The sequence below is a fragment of the Schistocerca gregaria genome, chromosome 10 (genome assembly GCF_023897955.1).
Source record: "Schistocerca gregaria isolate iqSchGreg1 chromosome 10, iqSchGreg1.2, whole genome shotgun sequence".
Lineage (NCBI taxonomy): Eukaryota > Metazoa > Arthropoda > Insecta > Orthoptera > Acrididae > Schistocerca > Schistocerca gregaria.
This window is the reverse complement of record NC_064929.1, coordinates 87,108,148-87,134,315: the sequence shown is the minus strand read 5'-3', so window position 1 is coordinate 87,134,315 and position 26,168 is coordinate 87,108,148. Positions and strand designations below refer to the sequence as shown.

Below are 26,168 nucleotides of genomic sequence, written 5' to 3'. Positions count from 1 at the left end.
TTGCTGCCAGGTCACACCTCTCCTTTCTACAGATATTCTCACTCTCATTTTCCACTGTGTTCTTGGGTGCCCTCTAGGTCTTTTTCCATCCATCTTTAGTTCTTCCATAATTTTGGGGATCCTCTTAACATGCCCATACCATCTTAATCTCTTTTTTTCAATTTCTTCTCTCATACATTCTTGGTAAGGTCCTTACTCTGTCCATTCTTGTTTTCCCCTTAACTGCTCTGAGAAATTTAGCTTCCCTTGCTTGCTGTCAGCTACAGTCCCTGTCTGTCATTATCCAAGTTCCTCCTCCATAGGTGACAACAGGGAAGTAATAATTCTTATACATAAGCAGTTTTGCTTTTTCTGAAACTTTCTTATTCCAAAGCAAGGTGTTTCATTGTTTGGTAGAAATTGCCTCCCTTCTGTAACCTCCTATCAATTTCATTGGTTATTCTTCCATCACTAGATATTTCACTCACTAAATAAGTGAAACTGTTTGCCACTTTCAGGACTTCTCCATTCAAAGTAATATTTCTGTTGATCCCTTTGTCTCTTCCAAATACCATTACTTCACTCTTATCTTTATTAATTTTTAATCCATACCTTTTCATTATTTCCTTCCACACATCAAGTTGTTACAGTACATCTACCTCTTTACGTTCCATATTACTATATCATCTGCAAAAATCATCTTTTTGTCTTTTTCTTTTACTATATCTCTAACTGCCCTATTCATTCCTAAGTCCTCGTCTTATTTCGAAGTATTCAGAGTTCCACAACGGTGTTCTAATTCTACAATGGTGTCCTCTGTACATTGTCTTTATAACAATAATGTATCCATCTTCTATATCTACCTTCTTCATTTCTTCCCAGAGTCTTTCCGTGTCAACTGAGTCATATGCCTTTTCTATGTTTATAAAAACCATTATCACCCTTTTGTTATACTCCCAACTTTTTTCCATCAATTGGCGGATAGAAAATATCAGGTCGACCATGCTTCTTCCTTTCCTAAACCCATGCTGTTCTTCCCTCAGTTCCTCTTCTATCTTTTCACTTATTCGATTTAGTAAAATCCTTTCAAAAATCTTGCCTGTATGACTCATAAGGGTTATTCCTCTGTAGTTTTTACAAAGTCGTTTATTGCCTTTTTTGAAGATGGGAACAAAGTCTCTTCTTCTCCAATCGTCAAGTATTGTATTATTTCTCCACACACTTGATAGTACTCTATACAGCCACTGCATTCCCACTGGACCCGCTGCTCTTATCATGTCCACCGATACTTCTTCAGGTCCTGGGGCTTTAACCCCCTTTCATCTTCTCCACAGCTATTTCCATTTCTTCCCATGTAATTTGTCTTAATTCTGCTTCCCAACTTCTCTCAATTTCTCCATTATTTTTTGTTTCCTCATGAACCTGCTCCTCAGTGTTTAACAGCTTCTTAAAATGTTCTTTCCAGAGATCTTTTATATTCCCTGGATCTTCAATCACAGTATCATCCTCTGTTTCCATCTTTACTGGTACTTCAGAAGCCTTCCTTTTATTTTTCATCATTTTATAGAACATTTTCTTATTGCTCTTCACATCTTCAAGTTTTTTTTGTAAACTCTTCCCATGCCTTTTTCTTTGCTGTTTCCACTATTTCTTTGCACTTCTTCTTTTACTCTATATACCTTTTATGGTCTTCGTCATTTTTAGTTTTCCAGTTTTCATATATTGCTTTCAAAACACAGACGAGCCTCTGATAAAAACTATAGTTGTAAATTCCAGTATTTAGTTTAGACTGTTACAGTTCTAGCTTTGCCACCTGTTTTATATTCACAAAAGTTATAACAATGTCTGTTGTCTGGATTCAGTACAGTTTTGTGCCAGACAATAGGTTTGTGGGCCATTCAATTTTATGGAATACATAGCTCGCTCGGTAACCTGCTCGATCTGGTGACAAGAGAAGTGTGCCGTGTTCCCTCCAGATGGTGGAGCTGCAGAGCGACCACAGCGACGAGGGTCCGGCGTGCGACGGGGCCGCTTCTCAGGCTGCGGTCCGCAACCTCGGCTTCTCGTACCGGGCGCACGAGGCGGCCGGCGAAGACGCGTTGGAGGAAGCGGAGGAGGAGGTCCGGGTGCTGTCGGAGAAGCTGGCGACGGCGCGGGACGCGCTGCGCCGCCAGCAGGTCCAAATATGCGCCCTCTTCGCCGCTTTCAATTCGCGAAAAGGTAAGGTGTCCTTTCTGATGTTCTCAGTGGTGAGTGAGCATTTGCAGTCTCCCTCACAGTTTAGTCGTCACTCCCCACATTGTATGACCTTAGTAGAGTGATTCGGTGGCACCGTAGGAGGTTCTTCATTGAGCCAGGTTAGATTAGATTAGTACTTGTTCCATAGATCATGAATACGACACTTCATAATGATGTGGAACGTGTCCGGTTAATAAAAGGTGTCTATACAAGATATTACATTAGACAAAATATTACATGACACTCAGTTTTTTTTTTTTTTTTTTTAATATACCCAGTTACTCCCCGCCCCCCATGAACCATAGACCTTGCCGTTGGTGGGGAGGCTTGCGTGCCTCAGCGATACAGATGGCCGTACCGTAGGTGCAACCACAACGGAGGGGTATCTGTTGAGAGGCCAGACAAACGTGTGGTTCCTGAAGAGGGGCAGCAGCCTTTTCAGTAGTTGCAGGGGCAACAGTCTGGATGATTGACTGATCTGGCCTTGCAACATTAACCAAAACGGCCTTGCTGTGCTGGTACTGCGAACGGCTGAAAGCAAGGGGAAACTACAGCCGTAATTTTTCCCGAGGACATGCAGCTTTACTGTATGATTAAATGATGATGGCATCCTCTTGGGTAAAATATTCCGGAGGTAAAATAGTCCCCCATTCGGATCTCCGGGCGGGGACTACTCAGGAGGATGTCGTTATCAGGAGAAAGAAAACTGGCGTTCTACGGATCGGAGCGTGGAATGTCAGATCCCTTAATCGGGCAGGTAGGTTAGAAAATTTAAAAAGGGAAATGGATAGGTTAAAGTTAGATATAGTGGGAATTAGTGAAGTTCGGTGGCAGGAGGAACAAGACTTCTGGTCAGGTGACTACAGGGTTATAAACACGAAATCAAATAGGGGTAATGCAGGAGTAGGTTTAATAATGAATAGGAAAATAGGAATGCGGGTAAGCTACTACAAACAGCATAGTGAACGCATTATTGTGGCCAAGATAGATACGAAGCCCACACCTACTACAGTAGTACAAGTTTATATGCCAACTAGCTCTGCAGATGATGAAGAAATTGAAGAAAAGTACGATGAAATAAAAGAAATTGTTCAGATAGTGAAGGGAGACGAAAATTTAATAGTAATGGGTGACTGGAATTCGAGTGTAGGAAAAGGGAGAGAAGGAAACATAGTAGGTGAATATGGATTGGGGCTAAGAAATGAAAGAGGAAGCCGCCTAGTAGAATTTTGCACAGAGCACAACTTAATCATAGCTAACACTTGGTTTCAGAATCATGAAAGAAGGTTGTATACGTGGAAGAACCCTGGAGATACTAAAAGGTATCAAATAGATTATATAATGGTAAGACAGAGATTTAGGAACCAGGTTTTAAGTTGTAAGACATTTCCAGGGGCAGATGTGGACTCGGACCACAATCTATTGGTTATGACCTGTAGATTAAAACTGAAGAAACTGCAAAAATGTGGGAAATTAAGGAGATGGGACCTGGATAAACTGAAAGAACCAGAGGTTGTACAGAGTTTCAGGGAGAGCATAAGGGGACAATTGACAGGAATAGGGGAAAGAAATACAGTAGAAGAAGAATGGGTAGCTGTGAGGGATGAAGTAGTGAAGGCAGCAGAGGATAAAGTAGGTAAAAAGACGAGGGCTGCTAGAAATCCTTGGGTAACAGAAGAAATATTGAATTTAATTGATGAAAGGAGAAAATATAAAAATGCAGTAAATGAAGCAGGCAAAAAGGAATACAGACGTCTCAAAAATGAGATCGACAGGAAGTGCAAAATGGCTAAACAGGGATGGCTAGAGGACAAATGTAAGGATGTAGAAGCTTATCTCACTAGGGGTAAGATAGATACTGCCTACAGGAAAACCAAAGAGACCTTTGGAGAGAAGAGAACCACGTGTATGAATATCAAGAGCTCAGATGGCAACCCAGTTCTAAGCAAAGAAGGGAAGGCAGAAAGGTGGAAGGAGTATATAGAAGGTTTATACAAGGGTGATGTACTTGAGGACAATATTATGGAAATGGAAGAGGATGTAGATGAAGACGAAATGGGAGATACGATACTGCGTGAAGAGTTTGACAGAGCACTGAAAGACCTGAGTCGAAACAAGGCCCCCGGAGTAGACAACATTCCATTAGAACTACTGACGGCCTTGCGAGAGCCAGTCATGACAAAACTCTACCAGCTGGTGAGCAAGATGTATGAGACAGGCGAAATACCCTCAGACTTCAAGAAGAATATAATAATTCCAATCCCAAAGAAAGCAGGTGCTGACAGATGTGAAAATTGCCGAACTATCAGTTTAATAAGTCACAGCTGCAAAATACTAACGCGTATTCTTTACAGACGAATGGAAAAACTGGTAGATGCGGACCTCGGGGAGGATCAGTTTGGATTCCGTCGAAATGTTGGAACATGTGAGGCAATACTGACCTTACGACTTATCTTAGAAGAAAGATTAAGAAAAGGCAAACCTACGTTTCTAGCATTTGTAGACTTAGAGAAAGCTTTTGACAATGTTGACTGGAATACTCTTTTTCAAATTCTAAAGGTGGCAGGGGTAAAATACAGGGAGCGAAAGGCTATTTACAAACTGTACAGAAACCAGATGGCAGTTGTAAGAGTTGAGGGGCATGAATGGAAAGCAGTGGTTGGGAAGGAAGTGAGACGGGGTTGTAGACTCTCCCCGATGTTATTCAATCTGTATATTGAGCAAGCAGTAAAGGAAACAAAAGAAAAATTTGGAGTAGGTATTAAAATTCATGGAGACGAAGTAAAAACTTTGAGGTTCGCCGATGACATTGTAATTCTGTCAGAGACGGCAAAGGACTTGGAAGAGCAGTTGAACGGAATGGACAGTGTCTTGAAAGGAGGATATGAGATGAACATCAACAAAAGCAAAACAAGGGTAATGGAATGTAGTCAAATTAAATCGGGTGATGCTGAGGGAATTAGATTAGGAAATGAGACACTTAAAGTAGTAAAGGAGTTTTGCTATTTAGGAAGTAAAATAACTGATGACGGTCGAAGTAGAGAGGATATAAAATGTAGACTGGCAATGGCAAGGAAAGCGTTTCTCAAGAAGAGAAATTTGTTAACATCGAATATAGATTTATGTATCAGGAAGTCGTTTCTGAAAGTATTTGTTTGGAGTGTAGCCATGTATGGAAGTGAAACATGGACGATTACTAGTTTGGACAAGAAGAGAATAGAAGCTTTCGAAATGTGGTGCTACAGAAGAATACTGAAGATAAGATGGATAGATCACGTAACTAATGAGGAGGTATTGAATAGGATTGGGGAGAAGAGAAGTTTGTGGCACAACTTGACTAGAAGAAGGGATCGGTTGGTAGGACATGTTTTGAGGCATCAAGGGATCACAAATTTAGCGTTGGAGGGCAGCGTGGAGGGTAAAAATCGTAGAGGGAGACCGAGAGATGAGTACACTAAGCAGATTCAAAAGGATGTAGGTTGCAGTAGGTACTGGGAGATGAAGCAGCTTGCACAGGATAGAGTAGCATGGAGAGCTGCATCAAACCAGTCCCAGGACTGAAGACAACAACAACAACAACAACAACACCCACTTACTATATCCAAGAATTAATCTAATGAGTAGGAGGACTTGCCATTAAGAAATTCTTTTAATATCCTTTCAAATGCTATATGGCTATCTGTCAGACTTTTGATGATATTAGGTAAGTGACCAAAGATTTCTGTGGCAGCATAATTTACCCCCTTCTGAGCCAACGTTAGATTTAACTTTGAGTAGTGGAGATCATCCTTTCGCCTAGTGTTGTAGCCATGTACACTGCTATTACTTTTGAATTCGTTCGGATTGTTAATAACAAATTTCATAAGTGAATATATGTATTGTGAGGCTACAGTGAAGATCCCTAGCTCTTTAAATAAGTGTCTACAGGATGATCTTGGATGAGCTCCAGCAATTATTCTGATTACACGCCTTTGTGCAATGAACACTCTTTTACTCAATGATGAGTTACCCCGCAATATGATGGCATACGAAAGCAGAGAATGAAAATAGGCGTGGTAAGCTAATTTACTCAGATGTATATCGCCAAAGTTTGCAATGACCCTAACAGCATAAGTAGCTGAACTCAAACGTTTCAGTAGATCCTCAATGTGTTTTTTCCAGTTCAACCCCTCATCAATGCATAAACCTAGAAATTTACAATATTCTATCTTAGCTACCGATTTCTGATCGAAGTCTATATCTATTAATGGGGTCATTCCATTTGCTGTGTGGACCTGTATATACTGTGTTTTGTCAAAGTTTAATGAGAACCTATTTGCAGAGAACCACTTAATGATTTTCTGAAAAACATCATTTACAGTTTCACCAGTTAATTCTTGTCTAATCAAAGCAAAGAAGAGAAAGCAGAAAGGTGGAAGGAGTATATAGAGGGTCTATACAAGGGCGATGTACTTGAGGACAATATTATGGAATTGGAAGAGGATGTAGATGAAGATCAAAAGGGAGATACGATACTGCGTGTAGAGTTTGACAGAGCACTGAGAGACCTGAGTCAAAACAAGGCCCCGGGAGTAGACAACATTCCATTAGAACTACTGATGGCCTTGGGAGAGCCAGTCATCACAAAACTCTACCATCTGGTGAGCAAGATGTATGAGACAGGCGAAATACCCTCAGATTTCAAGAAGAATATAATTCCAATCCCAAAGTAAGCAGGTGTTGACAGATGTGAAAATTACCGAACTATCAGTTTAATAAGTCACAGCTGCAAAATACTAACACGAATTCTTTACAGACGAATGGAAAAACTAGTTGAAGCCGACCTCGGGGAAGATCAGTTTGGATTCCGTAGAAATCTTGGAACACGTGAGGCAATACTGACCCTACGACTTATATTAGAAGCTAGATTAAGGAAGGGCAAACCTACGTTTCTAGCATTTGTAGACTTAGAGAAAGCTTTTGACAATGTTGACTGGAATACTCTCTTTCAAATTCTGAAGGTGCCAGGGGTAAAATACAGGGAGCGAAAGGCTATATACAATTTGTACAGAAACCAGATGGCAGTTATAAGAGTCAGGGGCATGAAAGGGAAGCAGTGGTCAGGAAGGGAGTGAGACAGGGTTGTAGCCTATCCCCGATGTTATTCAATCTGTATATTGAGCAAACAGTAAAGGAAACAAAAGAAAAGTTTGGAGTAGGTATTAAAATCCATGGAGAAGAAATAAAAACTTTGAGGTTTGCCTATGACATTGAAATTCTGTCAGAGACAGCAGAGGACTTGGAAGAGCAGTTGAATGGAATGGATAGTGTCTTGAAAGGAGGATATAAAATGAACATCAACAAAAGCAAAACAAGGGTAATGGAATGTAGTCGAATTAAGTTGGGTGATGCTAAGGGAATTAGATTAGGAAATGAGACACTTAAAGTAGTACAGGAGTTTTGCTATTTGGGGAGCAAAATAACGGATGCTGGTCAAAGTAGAGAGGATATAAAATGTAGAGGGCAATGGCAAGAAAAGTGATCCTGAAGAAAAGAAATTTGTTAACATCATGTATAGATTTAAGTGTCAGGAATTCTTTTCTGATAGTATTTGTGTGGGGTATTGTCATGTGTGGAAGTTAAACATGGACAATAAGCAGTTTAAGTAATAAAAGAATAGAAGCTTTTGAAATGTGGTGCTACAAAAGAAAGAAAAAGATTATATGGGTAGACAACATAACTAATGAGGAGATGTTGTTGTTGTTGTTGTTGTTGTTGTTGTTGTTGCTATCTTCAGTCCTGAGAATGGTTTGATGCAGCTCTCCATGCTACTCTATATTGTGCAAGCTTCTTCATCTCCCAGTACCTACTGCAACCTACATCCTTCTGAATCTGCTTAGTGTATTCATATCTTGGTCTCCCTCTACAATTTTTACCCTCCATGCTGCCCTACAATGCTAAATTTGTGATCCCTTGATGCCTCAGAACAAGTCCCACCAACCGGTCCCTTCTTCTAGTCAAGTTGTGCCACAAGCTTCTCTTCTCCACAATTCTATCCAATACCTCTTCATTAGTTATGTGGTCTACCCATCTAATCTTCAGCATTATTCTGTAGCACCACATTTCGAACGTTTCTATTCTCTTCTTGTCCAAACTATTTATCGTCCATGTTTCACTTCCATGGCTACACTCCATACAAATACTTTCAGAAATGACTTCCAGACACTTAAATCTCTACTCGATGTTAACAAATTTCTCTTCTTCAGAAATGCTTTCCTTGGCATTGCCAGTCTACATTTTACATCCTCTCTATTTCTATCATCATCAGTTTTTTTGCTCCCCAAATAGCAAAACTCCTTTACTACTTTAAGCATCTCATTTCCTAATCTAATTCCCTCAGCATCACCCGACTTAATTCGACTACATTCCATAATCCTCGTTTTGCTTTTGTTGATGTTCATCTCATATCCTCCTTTCAAGACACTCTCCATTCAGTTCAACTGGTCTTCCAAGTCCTTTGCTGTCTCTGACAGAGTTACAATGTCATCGGTGAACCTCGAAGTTTTTATTTCTTCTCCATGGATTTTAATACCTACTCCAAACTTTTCTTTTGTTTCCTTCACTGCTTGCTCAATATACAGATTGAATAACATCGGGGAGAGTCTACAACCCCGTCTCACTTCCTTCCCAACCACTGCTTTCCATTCATGCCCCTCAACTCTTACAACTGCCATCTGGTTTCTGTACAGTTTGTAAATAGCCTTTCGCTCCCTGTATTTTACCCCTGCCACCTTTAGAATTTGAAAGAGAGTATTCCAGTCAACATTGTCAAAAGCTTTATCTAAGTCTACAAATGCTAGAAATGTAGGTTTGCCTTTCCTTAATCTTTCTTCTAAGATAAGTCATAAGGTCAGTATTGCCTCACATGTTCCAATATTTATATGGAATCCAAACTGATCTTCCCCGAGGTCTGCTTCAACCAATTTTTCCATTCGTCTGTAAAGAATTTGCGGTAGTATTTTGCAGCTGTGACTTATTAAACTCATAGTTAGGTTATTTTTGACAGCTGTCAACACCTGCTTTTTATGGGAATGGAATTATTATATTCTTCTTGAAGTATTAGGGTATTTTGCCTGTCTCATACATATTGCTCAGCAGATGGTAGAGTTTTGTCAGGACTGGCTCTCCCGAGGCCGTCAGTAGTTCCAATGGAATGTTGTCTACTCCTGGGGCCTTGTTTCCACTCAGATCTTTCAGTGCTCTGTCAAACTCTTCATGGAGTATCGTATCTCCCATTTCATCTTCATCTACATCCTCTTCCAATTCCATAATATTGTCCTCAAGTACATCGCCCTTTTATAGACCCTCTATATACTCCTTCCACCTTTCTGCTTTCCCTTCTTTGCTTAGAACTGGGATTCCATCTGAGCTCTTGATATTCATACAAGTTGTTATCTTTTCTCCAAAGGTCTCTTTAATTTTTCTGTAGGCAGTATCTATCTTACCCCTAGTGAGATAAGCCTCTACATCCTTACATTTGTCCTCTAGCCATCCCAGCTTAGCCATTTTGCACTTCCTGTCGATTTCATTTTTGAGACGTTTGTATTCCTTTATGGCCTGCTTCATTTACTGCATTTTTATATTTTCTCCTTTCATCAATTAAATTCAATATTTCTTCTGTTTCCCAAGGATTTCTACTAGCCCTCGTCTTTTTACCTACTTGATCCTCTGCTGCCTTCACTACTTCATCCCTCAAAGCTACCCATTCTTCTTCTACTGTATTTCTTTCCCCCATTCCTGTCAGTTGTTCCCTTATGCTCTCCCTGAAACTCTGTACAACCTCTGGTTCAGTCAGTTTATCCAGGTCTCATCTCCTCAAATTTCCACCTTTTTGCAGTTTCTTCAGTTTTAATCTACAGTTCATAACCAATAGATTGTCGTCAAAGTCCACATCTGCCCCTGGAAATGTCTTACAATTTAAAAACCATCTTACCATTATATTATCTATCTGATACCTTCTAGTATCTGCAGGATTCTTCCATGTATACAGCCTTCTTTTATGATTCTTAAACCAAGTGTTAGCTATGATTAAGTAATGCTCTGCGCAATATTCTCCAAGACGGCTTCCTCTTTGATTTCTTACCCCCAATCCATATTCACCTACTATGTTTCCTTCTCTCCCTTTTCCTACTCTCGAATTCCAGTCACCCATTACTATTAAATTTTCGTCTCCCTTCGCTACCTGAATAATTTCTATTATCTCATCAGGCATTTCATCAATTTCTTCTTCATCTGCAGAGATAGTTGGCATATAAACTTGTATAACTGTAGTAGGCATGGGCTTCATGTCTATCTTGGCCACAGAACTGTGTTCACCATGCTGTCTGTAGTACCTTACTCGCACTCCTATTTTTTTGTTCATTATTAAACCTACTCCTGCATTACCCCTATTTGATTTTGTGTTTATAACGCTGTAGTCACCTGACCAGAAGTCTTGTTCCTCCTGCCACCGAACTTCACTAATTCCCACTATATCTAACTTTAATCTATCCGTTTCCCCTTTTTAAATTTTCACACACCGAGACAGATTTAAGGGATCTGACATTCCACACTCCGATCCATAGGACGCCAGTTTTCTTTCTCCTGATAATGACGTCCTTCTGAGTACTCTCCACCCGGAGATCCGAATGGGGCACTATTTTACCTCTGGAATATTTTAGCCAAGAGGACGCCATCATCATTTAAAGCTTCATGCCCTCGGTTTAAAATTACGGCTGTAGTTTCCCCTTGCTTTCAGCCATTCGCAGTACCAGCACAGCAAGGCCATTTTGTTTAGCGTTACAAGGCCAGATCAGTCAATCATCCAGACTGTTGCCCCTGCAACTACTTAAAAGGCTGCTGCCCCTCTTCAGAAACCACACATTTGTCTGGCTTCTCAACAAATACACCTCCATTGTGGTTGCACCTACAGTACAGCCATCTGTAGCACTGAGGCACGCAAGCCTCCCCACCAACGGCAAGGTCCATGGTTCATGGGGGAGAGAAAGTCATGTTATCACCAGATAGAGTTGGGATGGAAGAACCAAAAGTGTAATTGATTATATCCTAATAGATAGAGAATGGGGAGAGAAAGTAACAAATGTGAAGGTAATCCCAATTGTGAGTGCAGGTGGAGACCATAGATTACTGGTGGGACAGCGGAAAATGAATCCGTGCTTGAAAAATAGAAAAAGAAGTAAGTGATGAGGATATGGGATTGGAAACTGAAGGAGAGTGAAAGTGCTGAGAAGTATAGAGGATTAATCACACAAGAATTTCCAAAAGTAGTTGTCTGCAATGTAGAAAAACAACGGAGTTCATTTAAAGACACTTTAGTCGAAACAGCACAAAAAGTATGTGGTAGAACATCTGGAAAGGAGAAAGTAAGACAGACAAGTTGGTGGGATGATACCACAATCCAAGCAGTTAGAATAAAAAATGGAGCATGGAGAAAGTGGTGGAAGACTAAAAATGATGAGGACCATAAAAGGTATATAGAGTAAAAGAAGAAGTGCAAAGAAATAGTGGAAACAGCAAAGAAAAAGGCATGGGAAGAGTTTACAAAAAAAACTTGAAGATGTGAAGAGCAATAAGAAAATGTTCTATAAAATGATGAAAAATAAAAGGAAGGCTTCTGAAGTACCAGTAAAGATGGAAACAGAGGATGATACTGTGATTGAAGATCCAGGGAATATAAAAGATCTCTGGAAAGAACATTTTAAGAAGCTGTTAAACACTGAGGAGCAGGTTCATGAGGAAACAAAAAATAATGGAGAAATTGAGAGAAGTTGGGAAGCAGAATTAAGACAAATTACATGGGAAGAAATGGAAATAGCTGTGGAGAAGATGAAAGGGGGTTAAAGCCCCAGGACCTGAAGAAGTATCGGTGGACATGATAAGAGCAGCGGGTCCAGTGGGAATGCAGTGGCTGTATAGAGTACTATCAAGTGTGTGGAGAAATAATACAATACTTGACGATTGGAGAAGAAGAGACTTTGTTCCCATCTTCAAAAAAGGCAATAAACGACTTTGTAAAAACTACAGAGGAATAACCCTTATGAGTCATACAGGCAAGATTTTTGAAAGGATTTTACTAAATCGAATAAGTGAAAAGATAGAAGAGGAACTGAGGGAAGAACAGCATGGGTTTAGGAAAGGAAGAAGCATGGTCGACCTGATATTTTCTATCCGCCAATTGATGGAAAAAAGTTGGGAGTATAACAAAAGGGTGATAATGGTTTTTATAAACATAGAAAAGGCATATGACTCAGTTGACACGGAAAGACTCTGGGAAGAAATGAAGAAGGTAGATATAGAAGATGGATACATTATTGTTATAAAGACAATGTACAGAGGACACCATTGTAGAATTAGAACACCGTTGTGGAACTCTGAATACTTCGAAATAAGACGAGGACTTAGGAATGAATAGGGCAGTTAGAGATATAGTAAAAGAAAAAGACAAAAAGATGATTTTTGCAGATGATATAGTAATATGGAACGTAAAGAGGTAGATGTACTGTAACAACTTGATGTGTGGAAGGAAATAATGAAAAGGTATGGATTAAAAATTAATAAAGATAAGAGTGAAGTAATGGTATTTGGAAGAGACAAAGGGATCAACAGAAATATTACTTTGAATGGAGAAGTCCTGAAAGTGGCAAACAGTTTCACTTATTTAGTGAGTGAAATATCTAGTGATGGAAGAATAACCAATGAAATTGATAGGAGGTTACAGAAGGGAGGCAATTTCTACCAAACAATGAAACACCTTGCTTTGGAATAAGAAAGTTTCAGAAAAAGCAAAACTGCTTATGTATAAGAATTATTACTTCCCTGTTGTCACCTATGGAGGAGGAACTTGGATAATGACAGACAGGGACTGTAGCTGACAGCAAGCAAGGGAAGCTAAATTTCTCAGAGCAGTTAAGGGGAAAACAAGAATGGACAGAGTAAGGACCTTAAACAAGAATGCAACTGTAATGCACACTCGTGTTTCGGCCCCAGGTCACCGTACCGGCAGTGGCACCTAGCAGCAAGTTGTGACACTGACGCTCCTGCCGACAGATCTGGCAGCACACAGTCTGAACATCATTCCTGTAAAGTTAGATAGGCGTACAGAAAATAGTTTTTCATTTATAGTGGCTCAAGTAGTGAAACTTTAGTTATAATGACACTGTATTTCATATCTTTGCAAATTGTTTGACACAGGTATTTGAAAGAGTTGACTCATTCCAACTGTGACTTATTGACATAGTCATATGATACTACTTTTTATGTTGTGCACAATTCTACATTTCTGAACACTAAAAAGGAGGAGTCTATCTATGTGCCACTTTGAAATGATAGCGTGTTCTAATTTCGAGTGGCTGTTTTTTAATTTATTGTTTTTTAATTTTTTTTTTCCCTTCTAGTAATACTTTGGCATACATAACAGCATCATCTACAATAATTCTAAGTGTACTATTCCCCCCCCCCCCCCCCCCCCCCCCAAGTCATCAATACATGACATTACCGACAAGGCCTCGAAGACACTACCCTGGGTCACACCTGAAGCTGCTTCTACATCTGTCGAAGACTTTCCGTCTCGATACGATGTACTGTGTCCTCCGACTGAGAAATCTTCCGTACACTCACGAAATTGTTTTGATACTCCATATAATTATTCGTATTTCAATAATTGTTGCTTTGGTACTGATTGAAACAAGTAAAAGTGTGGTTCAGATATATGAAGCATATGGAAGTGCTGCTACCATTTTGATGTAATTGTTATGGTGGTCACAGTCAGTGAGTGCATCTCTAGCAAAAGCTGATGCAACATATGCCTACTAAAAAGCAGAAACGTGGTTGTGTTTTGGAGCTAGTTCTCAGCTGTACATGTGATTTACACCAAAACATATCCCACAAGTTATGCAGAGTGTATACACTTGAGGTCAACCGGAAAATCCAGGAAAAACCCAGGAACTTTCTAGAAATCTGGGTATTTTTTATTGTTTTAGTCTTCAGTTAATTTTTTGCAATTTTGACTGGTAAGAACTGATAAACAGCAAAATGTGTCAAGGGCTTTAGGACAAAGACTATGGAATACTTTGTAACAGCAAACTGCTTCCAATGAGCGTGGTGTCACAACTGTTTACATCAAGTTCATTTTGAGCAGTTGCCAGCGGGTGCGTGTGCAGTTGAGTTGCATACGAGCAGTGCCCTCTCCCGCTTGTTGCTACTTGAAGTGTGGCAGAAGCAGTTGTGCTACACAGAAACATTTTTGTGGTGAGCCCAAGGTGCCAGATTCGTGCGTGCGCAGACCGGTCTTTGTTTTAGTGGGGAAGGGGATAGTGACCCGTGTTTTCGTTTAGTCATTTTGCTGTTTCCTGATGTCCTATTTCCTCTTCATTTACAGTCCACACATCAAATGAAAACCAAACGGATTTCTGTGGCGTGGAGCTTTCGAGTCAATTAAAATATGTGCGCATAGATACGGAAGGCTGTTATTAGTTTCAGTTTGCTGATTTTATTTTATTTCCACATTTTTGGCAGTTAAGCATTAATCGCCTGGCACAGCAATGAAAGTTTTCTTTGTCGGTTTGTTGAACAAATGTGATGTTGTTTTTGTTGTTGTTGTCGTCGTCGTCATCTTCAATCCTGAGACTGGTTTGATGCAGCTCTCCATGCTACTGTATCCTGTGCAAGTTTCTTCATCTCCCAGTACCTACTGCAGCCTACATCCTTCTGAATCTGCTTAGTGTATCCCTCTATGATTTTTACCCTCCACGCTGCCCTCCAATGCTAAATTTGTGATCCCTTGATGCCTCAGAACATGTCCTACCAACCGATCCCTTCTTCTAGTCAAGTTGTGCCACAAACTTCTCTTCTCCACCATTCTACCCAATACCTCTTCATTAGTTATGTGGTCTACCCATCTAATCTTCAGCATTCTTCTGTAGCACCACATTTCAAAAGCTTCTATTCTCTTCTTGTCCAAACTATTTATCGTCCATGTTTCACTTCCATACATAGCTGAAGTCCATACAAATACTTTCACAAACGGCTTCCTGACATTTAAATCTATACTTGATGTTAACAAATTTGTCTTCTTCAGAAACACTTTCCTTGCCATTGCCAGACTACATTTTATATCCTCTCTACTTCCACCATCATCAGTTATTTTGCTCCCCAAATAGCAAAACTCCTTTACTACTTTAAGTGTCTCATTTTCTAATCTAATTCCCTCAACATCACCCGACTTAATTCGACTACATTCCATTAACCTCGTTTTGCTTTTGTTGATGAGCATTTTATATCCTCCTTTCAAGACACTGTCCATTCCATTCAACTGCTCTTCCAAGTCCTTTGCTGTCTCTGACAGAATTACTATGTCATTGGCGAATCTCAACGTTTTTATTTCTTCTCCATGGACTCTAATACCTACTCAGAATTTTTCTTTTTTTCCCTTTACTACTTGCTCAATATACAGATTGAATAATATCGGGGACAGGCTACAACCCTGTCTCACTCCCTTCCCAACCGCTGCTTCCCTTTCATTCCCCTTGACTATAAATAAATGTGGCTTTTATTAATATTTTGTGGAGATGCAGTCAGTTTATAAGAAACAAAGTGTTTCATTCCACAGTATCTGCTAGTTTCAATTGTTCACTGAATTTCAAGTGCACATTTTCTTCTTCAGGCACACAAGTTGTCATGCCAAAAAAATGAATCAGACATGAGACAATACTGTACTGGTACTCCAAGAAATTTGAATCCTGAAAAGCACACTGAGAATATCAGGTTGGGGGTTTACTTCATTGTGAATCTGGAGATATGTATTAGTGCTTTAAGCCGAATTATGCATTTTAATACGGTTTATTCTATTCCGATGCTTTTGGAGTAACCTCTGATGTCCTATTTTTTTTATGACGTCATGTAAGATTTCTTAATGCTATTATGTGTACGAATATACGGACTTCCTGTGTCATCGTAACTGCCCGTGCGCGGTAACACCTGTTTCCTGGTTCTCTCTGGCAGCTGCTAAAACGAACCCACGTCTTAAGAGATCGTGGAAAAATACTGTGAATAGTTCTTCGAAAAACGTTGTTTTTGATGGAAATTTTCTTTTACACAAGGTGAACTGTGTTACGTGTGAGAATCTGCAATGAATTTCTTAAATACAGAGTGTTTGACTCTCATTTAAAACTTAAAACTTTCAGGACGAGCCACTTAGAATAATTTTGAGCCCAGAAGACTAGACATTAATGTCATTGTTTAAAATTGTACTGGCACATTTGTGTGTAACACCTGCGAAAATGACCAATGTTATATGTGATAGCTTACATTTTCCTGCGGCTTATTATTCTTCAAGATCAGTGTTACACGTGAAAGTGTAGCTTTTCTTGTAGCAATACTGTGTTTAATTTAAACCATTAACTTTTACCATTTGCGTGTTCACACTACTTAACAGTGATGTTGCCATTTGCTTACTACATCATGTGTCCTGTGCTCTGATTATCTGCTGTAATTGGCTGAAGACATCATGTAACATGATCTACGATTGGCTTACAACAGCGCACTGCAATTTCTGTTTCAACACTTCAGAAACTAACATGCTGTGTTTGACAGAATTCAAATTCCTAATATGACAGTATGTACCGTAAATGTTTTACCTCAAAGATCTTGCCAAAATGCGTTTCTTTTTCTTTCCCCTTGTCGTGTTTTCTAAATAGCAGGGAAGTTCTCGCTGGTGTATAATGCCTTTACCATTCAAAGGATTGATGTTTTTATAGCTCCGAGGGAAAGCACACTGTCGCTTATTGTGGAAAAAGTGTATTTTCACCTTGGAAGAAGTGTATTTTCATGGGGGGGGGGGGGGGGGGGGGGGGAGATAAAGTGCATTTTTAACTGGGAGATCTGAGCACTGAAAGACCTGAGTCGAAACAAGGCCCCAGGAGTAGACAACATTCCATTGGAACTACTGACGGCCTTGGGAGAGGCAGTCCTGACAAAACTCTACCATCTGGTGAGCAAGATGTATGAGACAGGATAAATAACCTCAGACTTCAAGAAGAATATAATAATTCCAATACCAAAGAAAGCAGGTGTTGACAGATGTGCGAATTACCGAACTATCAGTTTAATAAGTCACGGCTGCAAAACACTTATCGCGAATTCTTTACAGACGAATGGAGAAACTGGTGGTAGCCAACCTCAGCGAAGATCAGTTTGGATTCCGCAGAAATGTTGGAACACGTCAGGCAATACTGACCCTACGACTTATCTTAGAAAATAGATTAAGGAAAGGCAAACCTACATTTCTAGCATTTGTGGACTTAGAGAAAGCTTTTGACAATGTTGACTGGAATACTCTCTTTCAAATTCTAAAGGTGGCAGGGGTAAAATACAGGGCGAAAGGCTATTTGCAGTTTGTACAGAAACCAGATGGCAGTTATAAGAGTTGAGAGGCATGAAAGAGAAGCAGTGGTTGGGAAGGGAGTGAGACAGGATTGTAGCCTCTCCCCGATGCTATTCAATCTGTGTATTGAGCAAGCAGTAAAGGAAACAAAAGAAAAGTTCGGAGTAGGTATTAAAATACATGGAGAAGAAATAAAAATGTTGAGGTTCGCTGATGACATTGTAATTCTGTCAGAGACAGCAAAAGACTTGGAAGAGCAGTTGAACGGAATTGACAGTATCTTGAAAGGAGGATATAAGATGAACATCAACAAAATCAAAACAAGGATAATTAAGTCAGGTGATGCTGAGGGAATTAGATTAGGAAATGACACGCTTAAAGTAGTAAAGGAGTTTTGCTATTTGGGGAGCAAAATAACTGATGATGGTCAAAGTAGAGAGGTTATAAAATGTAGAATGGCAATGGCAAGGAAAGAGTTTCTGAAGAAGTGACATTTGTTAACATCGATTACAGATTTAAGTGTCAGGAAGTCGTTTCTGAATGTATTTGTATGGAGTGTAGCCATGTATGGAAGTGAAACATGTACGATAAATAGTTTGGACAAGAAGAGAATAGAAGCTTTCGAAATGTGGTGCTACAGAAGAATGGGTAGGTCATATAACTTATGATGAGGTATTAAATAGAATTGGGGAGAAGAGGAGTTTGTGGCACAACTTGACAAGAAGGAGGGGCCGGTTGGCTGGACATGTTCTGAGGCATCAAGGGATCACAAAGTTAACATTGGAGGGCAGCGTGGAGGGTAAAAATCCTAGAGGGAGATCAAGAGATGAATACACTAAGCAGATTCAGAAGGATGTAGGTTGCAGTTAAGTACTGGGAGATGGAGAAGCTTGCATAGGATGGTGTAGCATGGAGAGCTGCATCAAACCAGTCTCAGGACTGAGAACAACAACAACAACAACAACAACAACAACTTAGAAAAATCAGGGATTTTTTTTCTTGGCCGCATATACACCCTGTTTCAACATGTCTGTACAAATAGCAGATGATATACATGCATTGTGTCAGTGAGATGGAATACAAAATTTATAGATTGGCTACTCAGCATTAGATGTAGCTGGATACTGACCATTTGCATATTGGTATAAAAAGCATCTACAGAAATTAACACCCAATTACTTAAAAATCAAAAAGGTAATGTAAACAATGTAGGAAAAGATGTATTGCTTCTTACCGTAAAGAAGACACATTAAGTTGGAGACGCGCCAATTAAGACACTTGCATAAAGCTTTCAGCATGTGACTGCCAACATTCCGGCCCAAGCTGCAGGAGTCGGTGATCGTATGTGCTCGCTTTTGTGTATGCACGGTATGTTTTTCTCTTTTGCTGACGAAGTCTGTGACTGCAAGCTCTATGTAAGTGTCTTTTAATTGTCTGCAACCTAACACGTCTCCTTTGTGGTAAGTAGCCGTCTGCCTTTTCCTACATTTTTGATACTCTCACCTGTAGTTTCCATTATTTAAAAAAGGAAAAAAGGTAGTATATTTTAAAAATTTAGATTTTTCACAGATATACATCACACTGCTTTTTGACGTAGTCACCTCTGTTCTCGATGAACTCTGTGAGTTAAGGATCAAGCTCTCTGATACAATCATCAAAAAAAGTCTCCCGCTGCCTCTTTGGCTCACTGCTCGACAGCATTCTGTACCTCGTCACTGGTAAAAAAAGCCTTTTCCTGCCCACAAACAACTTCAGAGGGATGAAAAGATTAAAATGGGAAGGTGCCAGATCAAGGATGTTGGGAGGGTCCCAACAAAATAAATCGGTGTGTCAGTTAGTTGCACGGCTATGTGGGAACGTGCAGTTAGCTCACTCCATTTGTTATATTGCCACAGTTTTGTTCTGTATCATCCTCCGTAATTTTCATAATACCACATCCTCTGGGGTAAAAATTCAATAAGAATTCCTTTACAATTCGTAGAGACAGAAGCCATGATTCTTTTTTCCTAGCAGCAGTTGGGGGGGGGGGGGGGGGGGGATGCTATCACTGCACTGATTGTCTTTTCATCTCGGAGATGATGTGTGTCACCCAAATTTAGGCAACAGTCACAGTAGAGTCACAGGATTGTTCACTTTCAAAAAATTGCTGTTAAAATGCCATCCTCTTGGGTTTGTATTGATTTGTAAGTGGTTTTGGTTCTCACATCTCATACATTTTTTTTGAAAACTTCAGCAAAGTCCCACAGTCCAACCACAGAGGAGCATTCCGCTTGTAACTCAGTACCAACCGGGACTGGAGCAACTGAATTGCATTCTCTGCCAGGGTTTCGATTACCTCTCGTTGTGCCATGAAATGAGAAATGTCCTGCCCACTATTGTTCCCACCCCTCCTGCCATGGTATTCCGCCGTCCACCAAACCTACACAATATACTCGTCCGTCCTTACACAACCCCCAATTCCTTACCTCAAGGCTCATACCCCTGTAATAGACCTAGATGCGAGACCTGTCCCATACACCCTCCTACCACCACCTACTCCATTCCGGTCACCATCATCACCTATACCATCAAGGGCAGGGCTATGTGATCTACAAGCTAAGCTGCAATCACTGTGCAACCAGCAAGTTGTATGTCTGCAGGAATGGCCACCGACAAAGTGTGGCCAAAAAACAAGTGGATCACACTGTTGCTGAACACGCTGCCAAACATGATATCCCTCATCTCAGTGACTGATTCACAGCCTGTGCCATACGGATCCTTCCCACCGACACCAGCTTTTCCGAATTGCGCTGGTGGGGACTTTCCCTGCAATACGTCTTACGTTCCCGTAACCCTCCTGGCCTCAACCTTCATTAGTCACTGTCCTCACACATCCAGCCCCCTCCCTGTTCCCATTCCAGCACTACACAGCCATCATTTCACCACCACACCCAGTCTTGTAATTTTGTTTTATTTCCCTCCTTTCTGCTACTTACCCCTGCCCCCCTCCTCACCTTCTCTCCTGCCCTCCGTCTAAACTGCAACACTTCACTGTCCGCCACTCCCACCATGCTACCCCTCCCCCTCCCCTTCCCCTCCCCCTCCCTGCCCCTGCCACAGCCTCCTCCTTACCCACACCCAGTCACCACCCCCAACATGCACTGGTGCTGCTGTTTGATGTGTGGTCTCAGCTCTGAGACTGCAGATGTGTGTGCAAGTTGCGTTTATGTCTGTCTGTGTGTGTGTGTGTGTGTGTGTGTGTGTGTGTGTGTGTGTGTGTGTCTACTGCTGACAAAGGCCTTAATGGCCGAAAGCTTTAATTGTGTGAAGTTTTTTATTGTGTCTATCGTGACTCAGCATCTCCGCTATATGGTGAGTAGCAACTTTCCATCTCTGGTATAATTAAAATTCAACTAGATCTTTTTACTTTGCTTGTAATGTGAAACCTTGCTTCTTGCCAAATGTCATGTTTCCAGGTCAATGGGAAGAGTGATTGAGTTTGCGAGTCTCAAGATTTGTGACATAAATGACCGATTTGCTTGATTCTGCTGACTTACAAGCGTAAAGTCTGTACATGGCCGTTGGAGCATAGACTTAAGTTGTGACGTAAATTTGAATTTGACAAGCCAACTTGTATAAGAGAAAAAGGGGTCTTACAAGACAGACAGGCAGATGGGTGGATAACAAATGAACAAAAATTTCTTTTCTCGTGGTACAGTTTCAAATTAACAATTTTTTGATTTTTTCCCTTTACGCATACTGTGAAACCTTGCTTCTTGACAAATTTCATGAATCAAGGTTAATGGGAAGCACCCTATTGTTTGTGAGTGAGTTTTCGAGTATGATACATAAATAGCTGTATCTTTTAATTGTATCATCTTAAAAGCTTAAAATTTTTACTCCTCCAAGGGAGCACAGACCTTAAAATATGATACACAGAGTGGCGCATGTAAAACCGGCCCCTGTGCTGAAAGGAATATGTATGAAGAAAATCAACGAACATCATTGCTTTCTTAAATTTTTATTGCACAGTTTCATTATTAAGTATGTAATTAATGGTTTAAGTAACAGATTTACTTTCATTAGTTTAATAAGCATATTTTAGATAGGAATTTAAAATCTGTGTTCAACGTGATCTCCACCAACATCGAAGCAAAGTTGTGCACGTTGAAGCATGTTAAGGAAAACACTTTTCAGTACTTTTTCTGGAAGGTTCGAAATTTCTTCACATATGTTGTTTTTTAATTTGTCAAGTGTTCTGAGATCGTTGCTGTAGATTCTAGCCTTTAGAAATCCCCAGACGTAAAAGTCACATTGTGACAAGTCGGGAGAGCGGGGTGGCCTAAGTCGAAACAAGGCCCCGGGAGTAGACAACATTCCATTAGATTTACTGACAGCCTTGGGAGAGCGAGTCCTGACAAAACTCTACCATCTGGTGAGTAAGACCTCGGGGAAGATCAATTTGGATCCTGTAGAAATATTGGAACACATGAGGCAGTACTGACCCTACGACTTATCTTAGAAGATAGATTATGGAAAGGGAAACCTACATTTCTACCGTTTGTAGACTTAGAGAAAGCTTTTGACAGTGTTGACTGGAATACTCTCTTTCAAATTCTGAAGGTGGCAGGGGTAAAATAAAAACATTGAGGTTCCCCTTGGAAGAGCTTCTGAACGGAATGGATAGTGTCTTGAAAGGAGGATATAAGATGAACATCAACAAAAGCAAAATGAGGATAATGGAATGTAGTCGAATATAGATTTAAGTGTCAGGAAGTCGTTTCTGAAAGTATTTGTACGGAGTGTAGCCATGTATGGAAGTGAAACGTGGTTGATAACTAGTTTAGACAAGAAGAGAATAGAAGCTTTCGAAATGTGGTGCCACAGAGGAGTGCTGAAGATTAGGTAGGTGGATCACATAACTAATGAGGAGGTATTGAATAGAATTGGGGAGAAACGGAGCTTGTGGCACAACTCGACTAGAAGAAGGGATTGGTTGGTAGGACATGTTCTGAGGCATCAAGGGAAAACCATTTTAGTATTGGAGGGCAGTGAGGAGGGTAAAATTCATAGAGAGAGACCGAGAGAAGAATACACTAGGCAGATTCAGGAGGATGTAGGTTGCAATAGGTACTGGGAGATGAAGAAGCATGCTCAGGATATAATAGCATGGAGAGCTGCATCAAACCAGTCTCAGGACTGAATATCACAACAACAACAACAACAACAACAACAACAACAACAACAAGGGCAAATCCGACGTATGACAAGTTGCCCCACCTTGCTGTAAATATGCACAACATTTTTCGTTTGGAGTTAACAGAGCCGAAAATTCATTGTAGAGTTGCAATTAAACATGTATGTTGACAGTTTCGTTGAAGAACAGTGGCCCGATAATTCTGTTACCAGACATGGCACACTATACACCAATTTTTAAATTGTGTAATCGCTTTTGCAGTATGCCATTGGGATTCTCTGTAGCCCAGTGTCTTGCATTTTGTGAATTAACGTAACACGAGAGAGGAAATCGAGCTTCACCAGTCGAAAAAGGGAGAAACGGATCAAGATATCCCCCTGCGATATTTTACAGCAACCAGTTACAGTAATGTGTACGCTTACCCTCGTCCACACGCCAATGAAGTACGTGGTTTAAAATAACTACTCTCCTTGTCAACTACTCACACGCTACTGCTTCTTGAAAGTGCCAAAGAAACTGACAATTTAGTAATGCTACTCACGGGCGTTCGCATTCCGGTTTGGGCCGGTTTTATGTGCGCCACTCTGTATATTTGAACTTGATACATCTACCCATTCCTGAGAAAAACAGTTCTTGACATTCAGATAGACAGATACCAAAGCGAACCTATGAGGGTTCTGTTTTTACAGATGAGGCACAAAACCCTAACGAGAATAGTTTCAAATGTTTCTCACGTTCTGTGTATATCCTCAGAGTACCGTCGTTGTTGGAGTTGAAGAATATCTGTGACAAAGGAGTGTTTTGTACTGTGCCAGAATTATTGTTAATAATGACTTTTCTTATGACAGTTAACCGTGTATTCTGTACGGACAAGTTACTCTGTAACGACAACATATGATCTGAAGATGGGCAGCTAGCCCGAAACTGGTAATCGATTGATAATAAAGAATAGCGATCGAAGACTGAAATGCCATATTTTATTTAAATAATGAAAAGGATAGTTGCTACTCACCATATAGCACCACTTGAACATTCCCCACCCTATACCCTGCTATTCCTCCCCTCCTGACCCCTGCCTCCTCCTTACCCCCACCACCTCTCCCATCATGCGCTGCTGCTCGTAGTCTGACTTCAGCAGTCAGAGACCATGGTCGTGTGTGTGTGTGTGTGTGTGTGTGTGTGTGTGTGTGTGTGTGTGTGTGTGTGTGTGTGTGTGTCTAGTATATCCCGCCGCGGAAGTCTAACACGCGCCAGAACAAATGGACGTGGCCAGCCCATAGAGGGCTCGACATCCGTGGTGGTTCTTCCTCGCAGCGGCTCTCGCGCAGCGAGGGCGCCACCGCAACACCATGAGCAGACTGTGGCCAATAGCCGCTCCTTCCGGTTTCATATATAGGAACCCGCTCTGCCTTAGTCCAGTCAGTCTGGTACTCGCTCTGGATTTTGTGTCTATCTCGGCGGTACTGCGTTCTGGTCGTTGCTGACATTTACCTGGCTCTGGTTCCGAGTGGATTTCCTGGCTCTGGTTCCGAGTGGATTTGCTGTTGGTGTTTGGTGTTGTGGTTTCTACAAGCCTCTGTTGTTTATCTCTTCCTTGTTGTGTCGGTCATAGTCGGTTGTTGTCGGTTGTCGTTGGTCTGTCGTCCGACTCATCCTTGTGTTTACCCGGTGGTGCGTACTCCACCGCCGTCGGCTTCCCCACCTGGCGGCTCCAATCTGCAGCCGAAGGCGCTCCTGCAGTTGGTTTTGGTTACTACAGTGTGTGTGTGTGTGTGTGTGTGTGTGTGTGTGTGTGTGTGTGTGTGTGTGTGTTCCTGACAAAGGCCTTAATGGCCGGAAGCTGTAATTGTTTTGATCTTTTTATTGTGCCTATTGCGACTAAGCACCTCCGCTCGTGTTCCATATTTTAGAGAAAAAGCATCGATTCTGAAAAATAATGCTAACCAAAAGAATAAAACCGAGATTAAAACTTGATTGCTGTTGCACAGATACTTGTCATGTTTGTCAATGATCAGAAAGGAATTTTGTAAGGAAATACGTGACTCTATAGTTAGTTTTAATTTTGAATAGATAGCTGATGTTGAATGTAATTTTGATTAGAGAATAATAAATTCTGGCTCCCAGCCCAAAAGCGAGGAAACACTTAAAATTGTTAATTATGAAATTGAAACTGAAATTTTGTAAATAATCTCAAATGTTAAGGTAGGCAGTACTTATGAAAAAGTACATTAAAGTCAGTTACTAAAGTATGGAAATTCCTTATAATTAATAGAGCTCATCAATGACTGCATAAGATATGAATGGACTTAGCAACACTACTCATTGTAATGCTATTTGTTGTCAGGTTTTGTGAAGCAAATAGCCTCAACTAAGCACTTTTTTGTAATAAATAATATTATAATGACTTTATTAAGTAACAGCAATAACTTTGGCAACATCAATATTACTAAAATAGCTTTAATATTTGCAAACATGCAACAAAATGATAGTAGTCACTTTAGTAAAAATTTTCTTTAGTATCAGCTTGAAGATACTTTCAGTTTTTTTGAAGATACTTTCAGTTTGCACAGCTTTACTCCGTTGCTGAAAAATTCCAGTACGAACACCACAGTGCACAATGAGCTTTAGTTAATTATTACTGCACCTAGTTTTATGAACTGATTGATTTTAAGCCAACTGAACTGGCAAGTACAATTTAATTTCTCTCAGTTTGAAAAGATAGGATCATTCCAAAGGTTAGTGAAGTAGCATAATCAGTTACAGGGCTCGACCTTACTTTGTGCCGAATTGCAGATGGTGCGACATAGTAATGCCTTCGGTGGCAATATTTTATTGGCTACAGGCTCTTCTTTTCAATTAACAACTTTTTATACCTTTGGCCACACAGTATTCTTCTTCCAGTACTTCAATTGCCAATTTTTATTGCACGTTTTGTACTGTGACCAGACGTGTGATCGCTCATCCATTTATGATCCCTTAGTGTACTCGAAACACCATATCGACAGTACGCACTTCATTAAGTACCCGAGTATTGACACTGTGCGTCCATACTTCACTGTGGATAACTTGCAACTATTCCACCTCTCTGTCTTGCAGGCACTTGCATCTTGCAATATTATTGCCATTCCTGAATTTGTCAGTGTCTCTACCACAAAGTTTTACAGTAGTTCTTCATCATTACAATACAGTTTTTTTAGTAGTGAACATTAGCAAAATTAATAAAGTACGTACATACCCTCAAAATTACCTTAGAATTAAGAAATTATTTAATTGGCAGTTAATGAGACTTTATGTTGTAACTACGTAAATTTTTTCATCGCAGTTGAGGAAAACAAATGCTGTTGACACAAAATGGTA

The 26,168-nt window shown here is 40.4% G+C and overlaps 1 protein-coding gene across 6 annotated transcripts in view; it reads left to right on the top strand.

Moving 5' to 3' along the window:
* Positions 1–26,168, top strand: part of LOC126293707 (protein spindle-F) — a 127,264-nt gene that overhangs the window by 70,659 nt on the left and 30,437 nt on the right. For all 6 annotated transcript variants that reach the window (XM_049987019.1, XM_049987020.1, XM_049987018.1 and 3 more), the window contains exon 5: positions 1,956–2,199. In XM_049987019.1, the coding sequence (XP_049842976.1) occupies positions 1,956–2,199 (244 nt within the window). The remainder of the gene's footprint in view (positions 1–1,955; positions 2,200–26,168) is intronic.